Source organism: Cariama cristata, unplaced genomic scaffold, assembly GCF_000690535.1.
Source record: "Cariama cristata isolate BGI_N322 unplaced genomic scaffold, ASM69053v1 scaffold27806, whole genome shotgun sequence".
NCBI lineage: Eukaryota > Metazoa > Chordata > Aves > Cariamiformes > Cariamidae > Cariama > Cariama cristata.
In genome coordinates this window covers 12425-24453 of record NW_009623143.1, presented here as the reverse complement: position 1 = coordinate 24453, position 12029 = coordinate 12425, and the positions used below count along the sequence as shown (strand labels likewise).

At 47.5% G+C, this 12029-nt stretch overlaps 1 protein-coding gene and 1 pseudogene across 1 annotated transcript; both read left to right on the top strand.

The window, feature by feature from the left end:
* Positions 1-4781: 4781 nt before the first annotated feature.
* LOC104163582 (disintegrin and metalloproteinase domain-containing protein 9-like) lies at positions 4782-7663 on the top strand. Its single transcript, XM_009702629.1, is given in 4 exon segments — positions 4782-5205; positions 5972-6069; positions 6072-7270; positions 7315-7663. Coding segments are annotated over 4 exon segments (2070 nt in total).
* A 1572-nt stretch (positions 7664-9235) lies between these two features.
* Positions 9236-11433, top strand: LOC104163581 (annotated as a pseudogene).
* Positions 11434-12029: the final 596 nt, after the last annotated feature.

Below are 12029 nucleotides of genomic sequence, written 5' to 3'. Positions count from 1 at the left end.
CAACTAAATAGCCTTCTGTTTCGCTAGATGACCCGAGAGCCACGCTTGGCCTTGCCAAGGGCACCTGAGTCCATATGCTTGCTGTGTATTTTTCAGTTCTGATCAGTAGCCCTCTTTTTTTTCTTTTTTTTTTCCCTTCTTCCCCATCTTCTTCAGACCTTTTTTAAGGCTGAGTTGGCCATTCAGCGTAAGACTTCTCTTTTATCATATAGTTCAACAGCAGAATAGAAGAATGTTCTAGTTAATTCTGTACAAGTTACTTTTATTTTCATGGTGGGATCTTCTATGGACAAAAATAAGCATGAGGTTCATTTGCTCCATCTCCAGATCAGAAGTTGTGTGTGTTCCGCCCATGTACTCCATTCTTTCCTTTCTAGAAGATCCAACACTTGGTTTCAAATTGTCCTCTTGTTTGAAAGAGATCATCCTGGCAAGGGTCATAGTGCTGCTGTGTGAATCCACTGGTGATCTTTTTCTTGTGTCACCCTCTGGAGTCCAAGCTCTTTGTCTCTTTGATGCCTTCGAGCTCCTCCCAGGGGAGCGACAGATGCAGGGCTGCTCCTTGACTCACGTCCTTATGCTGCCTGGACCATCAGGCTGCCCAGGGCAGGTTCTTACACTAGTCTGGAACATTGGCTCCAAAAGCTACTTTTTTTAATCTTAATTAAACAAACAAATGAAAAGAATCTGTACATATTTATAGTTTTCTACCTTCTGATGCTTTTTCTTTCTTTTGAGACCGATCGAAGGCTTTTTATAGAGATATTTTGGTACTAAACCTGTGCAGACATTGAATGAGTTTGGTCTGCAGACTGAAGTGCCAATTCAGGGCTATTAGTAATGACTCTTGAACATTATTGTTGTATTTCATAACTCATTAATTTTGGGTTTACATTTACAAACCTGAGCCATGAATCTCCCAATTTACTCTTACGGCAGTCCAGCCTTGTCCTTTTATGTCTTTTTTCTATTACCAGACTTCCTTGCAACCTTTAGCTTGGATGGCAAACCAGTGTCTGACTCTTTCTATAAAATTTTGTAAACAGTGACTTAGTTTTTCTATATGAAGGAGATAGTTCATTTCCCATTCTTCGTCAGCACCTTGTCAGCTTTCTTTTAATCCTGTTGACCGTTTTCCAATGCCTGATTTATTGCGGAGTAAGAACCACAGTCTCTACTTAACCATCACTTTCTCTGATGGAAACGGGGAGTTTTTGTGTAAGCCAGAATTGTACCTCTGACACTACATGGAGTATTTGTGCACCGACATGTATCGATGACAACTGTAGAGAACTGTGAAGAAACCGAGTATTTGCCATTTCTTGGTAGTATCAGCAAGTTTGCAGGCACTATTATATGCATTTCTGTCCTTGCCCTAAATTCTAGGTCACGTGAACGTCCACACAATCTTTAAATGTAATAGATCATTTCCTTTTTAACTTGGAATCTATGTTTTTTTTCTGGGAAATCTCATTGCACTGGAACTTTTAAGTATGACAAATAGAGAAATAAACAAGGAAATCGCCTTTGTTTGAATGAGAGTGCAAAAATTCCCTACAAAAGCACTTTGCAACTCTGCCCTCCGAGGAGGAAAATGGTCAGGCAGTTTCTCGAGAGCCAGAACGTATTAGCAGAAAGATGGATCAGATTGTAGGTACTCTGATGGTCTATGCACAGCGCGGTCAGCAGAGACTACCACCACACCACAGCCTGATACACTCCAAGCACCTTGTGAGCAACATGGGGTGTTCACACACTGGGACCTGTTTTTTTCTCTCTAGTAGGTTCTCTGGTGTTAAAGATGACAGTGACAATGTGTATGCTGTTGTGTAATGGTCTGCAGGCAATGGCGTCAGCCATATGTGTTTGGTATAGTGGGAAGCGCCTTGGGGGGTGGGAGCAGCCACTCCTCGCTGACATCCGAGGCAGCCCAGAGATCAGCAGAGAAGATGGCATCTGACTGCAGTAGAGGGTCCCTCCTCTCTTCATGGTCCCTTAACTCGCACAAGAGAAACATTTCAAGTTGCTGCTGTTAGTGAGGTGGGTACATTCGCAACTGATCGTGAAGTATCTTGGTGTCTGGAGGGAAGTTGAATTTCTAATAGCTTTTGTAATAAGGAACTGCTTTTTATGGATTTACTGTAGATTTTATTGTCTGTGCTAAATAAGAATGACCTGATCTAAAATGGAGGTAGGGTGGGGCAGATTAAGAAAACACAATTTGAAGATTCAAGGTCAAATGGTTTTATTTCTATGAGAAAGTTGATTATTTTTTTTTAACTCTTAAAAAAGTTATGTTTTGGATTTCAAAATTAAATACACTTCAATGGATTCATTTACTTATTTTAAAGTAGTATTTTACTTTTCTGTGTTTTTTATTTTTCAGTTGAAATAAACGCAAGATACCTTATCTTGATTATTTAATGTTTTACTTGGTAATAAATCTACTGATCCTTTATAGCAGACTGTGAATATTGTAAATATCTTGAGATGGAAGGGTTGTGTGGGATCAAAGAAGACATTCTTTGTACAAACACTAAAAGGATATGGGAAAGCTCTGTATGCTTTTTTTTTTTAGAATTTTATTTAAGAGAAAAATTCTGAAATCATTTGACCTTTTCAAGATTTTATATATATCTGACTTCTCCTGTGACTTGATTATTTTAAGCTATATATATATATACGCACACATGTGTGTATATATATATGTGTAAAAGTTAGAAGAACTTGGCAAAAGAGTGTTTGATTGGAAATCGCAACGTGTCAAAGTTTTGCTATCACTACTTCAGGTTTTTCTTTTGGAAATTTGAGTCTGTCTTCATATGCCATGTTTAACTTCTGTGTATTAAAATGTTTTCATTTCTCCTTTTCAGTGTTACCTGTAATATGTTAGTTTATTTTGGATCAGTATTATATTGTAAATATTACGCATTGGTGTATATAAATGATTTTACTAAACTTAAAAGTTACTGGCTGCTTTTGTTTTGGTTTCATGTCTCTAGTACAGAAGGGAGGAAGGACAGAAGTAGCATGGAGGGAACAGCACCCCGCTTCTCCTCCTGCCACCCCCAGACCCGTCCTGCTGTGCTCCTCCGCCCCGCCTGCCTTACCCATGGGAATAAGCACTTTGCTTCATATTCTGCAGGAGTGCGGTGAGGCTTTGAGGTGAAAGAATGACTGGCAGGATAGGCTGGGTAAAGCCCTAGAAAATCGTGTGCTCTGCCTGGCAACATAACTCCCAATTGCCTCTTTAAAACACTGCAGTACATGCCCGGTGCTCCCGGTGAACCCCCGGGGTCTGTAGGATTTCTCTTCTAGCTGTGACTTGGACCAGTTCGGGAAGGGAGGGATGAGTTGTGTGTTCAGTGACATTTCCCGTCAGATATAACAGCTCCTGCGTTCTGCCAGGCGTGTTCTTTGGGGTGGGAGCTAGCAACCAGTTTCTTTAGGATGACTCTTTGCAGGGTGCTGTGCTTCGCTGAAGGGAGCTGAAACGGGAGCCCTGCGGGGGCTTGTGACAGGACTGGCAACTTGGGAGACGCCAGTAGATGAGAAACGAGTCAGTTTTGTGCAGGCTGGCAGTGCGCTTTGCCGGGGAGCTCTGGCTGCTTCTCCTCCTCCTCAGGCCGTCAGCCCTTCTGAACACGGACCAGTGCTGTCAAGTGTGACTCTTGTGCAATTCCTGGCTCTGGAAATATCTTTATTATCCTCAAGCATGGTTTGGCTTGTTGACAGCAACCAGATAGACCCTTGTCACATGAGCATTTCAGAAGAAAAGCAGTAGAAGAAGCCGTGGGACAGTCGTGAGTGTCTGTGTGCCCCGGCCATCCTCTTTGTAAGAGTTAACAGCCATCTGCTTGGTACCTTGGAGGAGTTAATAGTGCTTTGGATAGTGAGTGACCTTCAGAGCACCCATAGCATTGGGGAGGGGAGCGAGAGAACAATTTCCAAGCATCCTGGGAGTATTTAAGGCAGCGAAACCAGCTGCAAGTGCTCTATAGAAGTGGTACAAGAAAAAAAACTCCCCTGCTCATAGAAGGACGTGTAGCCCAAAGAACGCCTCTCCCTTCCCAGCAAGAAAACCCCTCCAACAGTTACAACATTCAGTGATGTGCTGGGCTCCGAGAGAGGACCCCTGCAAGAATATCCATCAACAGACACTGAGGGCTCTCGCTGCTGCAGCTGCAGGTCCCATTAGCAACCAATTTATTGTTTCCCTGGTAATCTTGTGTTGCTTTCCACTTAGGAACGTTTAATCCCCTTTTAAACAAATTGCTGTAGCAGGACTGGCTCGTCATGCTCTCAGCAAACGGGGTCATTCCCAAGTAGGGTGCAGCAGGACAGGGTGTATTTAATGTGCTGCTTGCTCCTGCCGGTGCCCAGGGTAAGGTCCCTTCCTCCCCATGGAGTGTTTGCCTTGGAAGTAGAGCTGGAGAAATGGGTCACCCCTCAGGCCCTTCTGTTCCAGCCCCAAGAGGAGCTCTTCCCTGGTTTCCCACCCCAGGGTCTTTTGCTCCGTTGCAGTTGGGCAGCAGCAGGCTGGCTGGCTCCCGACGTCTCCTACCTCCCCGATGGAGAGGTACCTGAGGAAGAGCCAAGAAAAGGCCCGTTGGAGACAGTAAGCGGATGGCTTGAACCTGGCTGCAGGCTGAGCGGTGAGAAAAAGACCCTGAGTGTCCTGGTGGTGAGAAGGGATCTTTGCTGCTGAGTTAAAGGCTCATCGTCCAGGTTTTCCTCTCTTGCCTCCAGTCTGGGAGGCAGTGACCACGGCTCCAAGCCGGATGCAGCCAAGGTGCATCCCCATGGGCAGAGGGCTTCTCCTCCTCGGACTTCTCTGCGTCCTACTCTGGGGGCTTGGGCTGCCCGGCACAGACGGCAGCCCCCAGCCCTCTCAGGGCTACACAGCCTACGAGATAGTCATTCCAAGGAAACTTGACTTCAAGGCAGGGAAAGCCAGCCAGGACAAAGTGTCCTATATCATCAGCATTCAGGGCGTATATTACACAATTCACCTCAGGCAGAAAGACTTTGTAATAGAAAACTTGCCCGTATTCATTCGTGACTCCCAAGGGGAAATCACGGCCGAACAGCCCCACGTGTCAGCAGATTGCTACTACCATGGCTACGTGGGAGGCATCCTGGATTCTGCGGTCACCCTGACGATCTGCTCTGGGCTCAGAGGACTGCTGCAGATTGGAAATTCAAGCTAAATTAGTCCCTGGTCTTACCCCTCTTTTTTTTTTTTTCAAGAGGAGCTCATCTTTCTTAATACAGGGTGGTCTTCAGAAGACAAACCAGCTAGTGTCGATGGCTGAAGAACAAATCAGCACAGCCTTGGAAAGGAACGTGTGGTCAGAGCCTGCCTTTTGGGGGACAAGCCAGGTAATTGATCATTAGGTGTGCTAGAAGACTGATGGTAAAACAAGGACTGCTTTTGTGAACTGAATTATGGTTTCTTTCTTCGCCTACTCCTACCTTCATTCCCATCACGAAGTATATGCAAAGATATATTTTTAGTACAAATATTGCTAGTATTTTTACTTGAAGTATACTATAGGGACATACTTCTAGTATGTGGCTTCAATTCAAACTACTGTGTTTTAAGAGTATAAAATATTCATTGTGCCTATTACAAAAAGAAAAAGAAAAAAACCCCAGGGAGGTGATGGAGTCATCGTCCCTGGAGGTGTTCAAAAAATGTTTAGATGTGGTGCTTCAAGACATGGTTTAGTAGGCATGGTGGCATCAGGTATACAGTTGGACTTGATGATCTTTGAGGTCTCTTCCAACCATAATGATTCGATGATTCTAAGCATTGAGCCCCTGGCAGCTTCCACCAAGGCTGAGCATCTTCTGTTGCAGAGGGAGGAGGCGGTTCCCGGAACCGTGACGTACAAAATGTCCAGTGAAGGTAGAAAATTTCCAGGTCCTGGTACAGCAACGGGGCAGTTCTAGCCCCAGAGGCACATAGGGTATTTAGAGCTCCTTGTTGTGGTGGACAAGGAAGGTTTTGATGCCTCTGGCAGAAGTATAACTAATGTGACGCTGGAAGTTGTTGAAATAATCAATATCTGGTGGACGCGCTGTTTTATCCTTTCTGCCTTTGTGTTTTGATGACTGCACTAGAGGTTTGGGTGGAAAAGAACCCTATCAGCGTTACCAACAACATAACCAATGTCCTTCATAATTTTAATCTTTGGTGGAAGCAGCAAAGCCTTACGTACGCCATGCATGACGTGGGGTGTCTATTTACCTCGATGGACTTTGATCACCATACGAGAGCATTGCACATGGGTGCGAAATCCAACTTTGCCAGTGCGTGTGATGATAGAAAACGAGCCTCTGCTGTCGTATCATTTGCGAAACAGCCTTATACGGACACTGCTGTCCATGTCGCTCGTGCATTAGGGTATGTCCTTGGCATGGAGCAAGATGACAGAAACTGCCGGTGTGGAAACACCTCTAAATGCATCATGAGCGCACACGGGACAGGGAACTATCAATTCAGCAACTGCAGCAAAAAGAGCTATTTTGATTTTATAGCATCAGGGCAAGGATTCTGCCTTAGTAACGCCCCAGAATCGGGAATGACATTTGCACCACAGCGCTGCGGGAATGGTGTCCTGGAGGCTGGGGAGGAGTGCGACTGTGGCTCAGAAGCACAGTGTAAATTGGACCTCTGTTGTGACAATGCCTGTCAAAAAAAAAAAAAAAAAAAAAAGAGAGCCATTTGCACTTCTGGAGGCTGCTGTAAGAATTGCAAACCTCTTCCAGAAGGAGAAGTGTGTAGGGAGAGTGCTGGTCTGTGTGACTTGCCCGAGTATTGCAATGGGACATCCGAGCATTGCCCAGCAGATGTGGCCAAGCAAGACAGGACTTTGTGCGCTGAGGATGAGTACTGTGATTCGGGCAAATGCCAGTCTCACACGTTACAGTGTATGAGTATCTTCGGCAAGGAAGCAAAGCCTGCCCCACTACCATGTTTCCAGGAGGTGAACACGAAAGGAGATCGTTTTGGCAATTGCTGGGGAGATGGGGCAGATATCAGCTTTCAGAAATGTAAGCTGGAAAACGTCCTGTGTGGGAGGGTGCAGTGCACAAATGTTAGACGTCTACCTCAGCTGGAAGATCATACAACCATCATTCAGACCCCGGTGGGTGATACCTGGTGTTGGGGCACAGACTACCACTTAGGCATGGATGTTCTGGATGCTGGAGTCATTAAGGATGGCATGCAGTGTGGTGAGAAGAAGTTCTGCATTAATCGGACGTGTGTCCCTGAGGAAAAGTACTTGACATCCCGCTGTTCCGCAGAGGAAAAGGCGTCTGCAACACTAGAGCCACCTGCCACTGTGCCAACGGCTGGGCACCTCCCTGCTGCCAGTTTGTTGGCTTCGGAGGAAGCGTTGACAGTGGGCCTACAGCGGTCACTAAGAAGGGGCTTTTTTGGTTCAACATCAGGATTACTGTAATAACTGCTGCTGTTCTGGCGCTCACAGCACTTGTCGTTGTGCACGTGAGAAAGCTCAGAGTAACTCAAGCATTGAACAACAGACTCGTCAGGTGCTTTGGGGCTAGAGAACGGGCTCCTGAGAAGGATGCGAAGGACCAGGTGGAAGAAGATGGCTCAAAACCAGCTGAGAGCCAAAACTCCGCGGTATAGGACTTCACATGGCAGCAGTGGAAACCTGGACTCAGTTGGTCACTAGATTCAGGCTCTGGCTGTGGTGGACTCATTTAAAATTGATCTAGATGCAAGTGTAGAGTTAGGGGACTTTTAGTTTTTGTTCTGTAGAATAGCAAAATGAAATTGTTTCGCTTGACCTCATTCCACAAGAGAAAAAACAAAAAGTCATCGACAAAATGACAGGGATGCTCGGGTTAATTTAAAAATGTGCCTGCTGGTTTACACTGGCAAACACAGGCTGAGCAAGGAGGAACCACACCACTGGATAGGAGTCTTGTCTCCACACCCTATAGCCACCTCCTCCGGAGCCGGGGTCCCAGGTGGAGTGCCCATCCTGGGCACACCCGAGCATCTCCTCTGTGGCACCACAGCCCAGGAACAAACACGAGCTGCTGAAAACACCAGGCAGTGTTAAGTGGGAGACAGGAGGGGCTCTGAGGCTTGATTACAGGAGCAGAAGGTGTGGAATATATCTGAAAGAAAATAAAGAAAGAAGAGGGGAAAACTCTTCATTACCGCTCACGTCAGTGGCTTTTGTGAAAAGTGCAAAGCTGGCAGGGTGATTTGGACAGGAGCTTGCAGGAAGGCTTGGAGCAGGTAAAGAAACGGTCAGCAGTATCCAATTCCTCCAGGATGAGCTGACAAAAAAGCCAGGCTGCTGCGGAGGTGCCCGTGCAAGCTCGGGAGCAGCACTGAAGTGGAACAGGGATGGTGGTATTAAAAAAAGAAAAAATAATCATTTCAGCACTTGCCAAAGCAGCAGATGAATGCTGGGGAGCAGGAGCGCTTTGTGGTAGAAGAGGGAATTTACCCCGCTGGAATGGGCTATTCCTCACCTCCGGGCAGACCTGGTTAATGATAAATTCAGAGCTGCAGACTTTGCTGCCTGCCGGTGCTCATTAATATTTTTACTGATAGGGCGCTGTGATTAAGAAAAATCTCTGGTGCCTACTGGATTACGCACTGGCAAAGCAGCAGAGGTGGTGGCCAAGGGGCACTAACATCTGTAAAGTTAATTTGCTGTGAGGAGCGTTATTGTGGTTAATTCTTGAATTCATGATCCACAGGCAATCTCCCCCTTGGGCAGGAGGAGGGGGTGGTGAAGACGCATGGCTCCCCACATCTCACTGAGCAGCAGGGGAGCAGCTCTGAAGTTCAACTGCAGCTCCCTGGCTGTGATGGCCACCCCGCGGTGCCGCGGTGAGGGAAGCCCAGCAGGGATGGGTGCTCTTCAGCCCTGTCACCTCACAGGAGCACCTACAGCCCCCATGCCATGGCCTCGTTCCACCCTGGCCTCGTGTCACGGGCAGCTGGGAGAGGTCGCAGCACTTCCAGAACTTTCTCACGGGGCACTGAGGGGAATGGCAGTCCCTCAGGGCAGCCGGGTGGCACACACCTTCATCGGGTCCCGTGCCAGCCATGAGGGGACAGCTCTGGCATGGCCACTGCCTGAAGCACCTCAAGGGAGAGGGGTCAAGATGTCCATGCGAGGTTAGCAGGACCCTCCCTGAGGTGTCTTAACACCATTTGGAAGGTGTTGGTGATGAGATGGCTCCAAGCACATCATGGCAGGCGGGGGGCAGCCCTGTTCTGGGGGTCTGGGCAGTGTTGGTGGCATCTCTCCTACCTGATGTGGGCAGCCATCGTACCACTGGGCTACACTGTCCGTGAGATAGTCTGGCCAAGGAAACTGGGTCCCAGGGTGGGAAAAGCCACAGGGGGGAGACATGTCCTATGTCCTCAGGGTGGAGGGGGAGAACCGCATCGTCCGCCTCACACAGAAAAGAGGATTTCTGGTGGAAAAACCTGCCGGTCATCACATAGAGCCCCAGGGGGACAAGGGTGGTGGAACAGCCCCGTGTCCCCAAGGAGTGCTACTACCTGGGCTATGTGGAGGGCAGCCCTGGCTCCCTCGCCACGCTGAGCGCCCGCTCGGGTCTGAGGGGGCAGCTGGAAATCAGGAGCCTGAGCTACGGCATTGAACGTGTGCCAGAGTCCCTCACCTTCCAGCACCTTCTCTATGGGCGAGAGAAGACCCAGAAAAAGCCCTTGATGTGCGGATTGATGGATGAGGTGTTCAAAAACCAACTGGGTGGAACGGGAGCTAAAACAGCCCTAAGCAAGCATGATGTGTCTCAGAGACTGAAGCACAGCAAGTACATTGAGATATTTGTTGTGGTGGACCGCTATCCTGTTTTCCTTCCAAGGGAGCAATGAGACCTCCGTGATGGTTCTGGTTACAGATACGATCAATTTACCTGAAACATCCTACCATCCTCTGAACATTCGCATCTGCCTGATCGAGCTGGAGCGCTGGATGCACAGCAACTTCATCAGGTACAACCAGGATATAGAAGAAGTTCTTAAAAATTTTAACAAATGGGGAAATAGAGATCTTTCTCAGAGGATGGAATACAACATTGCACATTTATTTGCTTACATGGACTTTGGACTAATCGTTGGGCTGGCCTATGTAGGTAGCAGCTGCCACCCTGGTTATGAGTTGGGTGTTGTCTCACATATACGGAGAGATTTCATAACCTTTTCAATTATTTTTTACTCATGAGCTGGGTCACAACCTGGGGATGCAGCACGATAAAAAGGAGTGTGTGTGTCGAGGACTCACCAAGTGCTACATGATGGTACACTCGCTCGACGGTGCCAAGGCTTTCAGCAACTACCCAGACCCGATCGGCAGAGGGGCTGGCGACTGCTTGCACAACATCCCAGAGCCCCACCGGCTCCTCCATTTTCAATACTGTGGCAACAAGGTGATGGATGAGGGAGAGCAGTGTGACTGTGGGGGGGGTCGCAGGACCACCGAGGCAATCCCTGCTGTCACCAAAACTGCAGGCTGAAGCCAGGGACCATCTGCTCCGTTGGGCAATGCTGTCAGAAATGCCACTTTTGTGCCGCAGGACACAAGTGCAGGTGGGACTTGCCTGAATATTGCAATGGGACTTCCCAGTGGTGAGGGAGGATTTGCACGTGCACAGCGAGATGCCATGCAGCGACGATGGCTACTGCTACCGTGGGAAATGTGTGACCTATGACAACCTGTGCAAAAAAAAAATCTTTGGGAAGGAAGCTCGGGGTGTGCCAGAACGTTGCTTCGAAAAGCAGAATGTGAAAGGGGATCGATTTGGCAACCGTGGTGGCAATGGGACGAAAGTTGCTTTTGTGGGATGTAAACCCCAAAACGCTCTGTGTGGAAGGCTGCAGTGTGTCAATGTGAAGAGGATTCCCTTTCTGGAGGGGTCTGGAACCATCGTTCAGATACCAGGGCCCGAGGACTGGTGCTGGGGTACAGCCTACCATGCCAGCATCGATACACCCGATATCAGAGGAGGGCTTGATGGCACCAGACGTGGGCCCCAAAAGATCTGTATTAACAAGACATGCACAGATGCCACGGTCAGGACGAAGTGCGATGGGAAGGTTTTGTGCAGCGGGAAAGGAGTTTGCAACAACCTCAAACACTGCCACTGCGAAGCTGGCTGGGCTCCTCCGAACGGCCAGTTCTACAGGCACGGACAGCGGCCGTGATGTCTATGGTGGAGGTTGTCCGAAAGAAAGTGTTTGGGACAGTAATTGGGATCACAGTTCCCACTGCCCTCGTTCTGATTGCTCTCCTCCTTGCTGTAACCAAATACAGAGAGGCAATAGCTGCGATTTTCAGTTTTTCAGCTGCAGAGAGAAGTGAGACTCCTGCAGATAAGCAGCAGAGTGTGGAAGAAGATGTTTAAAAAAAACATGAAAGCAGTGGGAAATCCACCAGCTGAGGTTTGGGAAGGACTACAGGTGCCATGGGTATGTCCCTGAAGCTGGACTGCTAGTCCCAGGAGATTTTCCACAAAGTGATTTACACAGCGTAACTGTGTAAACTGTATGAAAGTTAATTACACAAAACTTGAGTATTTCCTCTTCTTGTATTGCCTGCTATGTCAATAAATTTGGGTTGGACCCAAAAAGTGAAGCTTTTAGAAAACAGAGTAGAAGTTAGAGAGTTGTTTTTAATGAAGCTAAAGATCTGTTTTATTTTCTATAGAACGGTGGGACCTTAGTAAATAATTCACTTGAGCATCTGGAAGAGTATAGACAGATTCATGCGAAGTCCTGCTCACCTGGTTCATAAGAGATGCTCCACTGGGTCGAAGAAGCTTCTGAGTATTGTAGCTGAGCAGGGGTCAGCATGAAGAACAGAAGGGAAATGTGCAAAAAGTTGAAGCATGGCAGTGAGCGCTGCTTTTTTTATGCTACTTCGCAATTTTTCATTCCTTGCAGTTGGCTATCAGTATGGTACTTGGTCTTATCTTTACAGTGAATTAAAAGTCAGAGATTG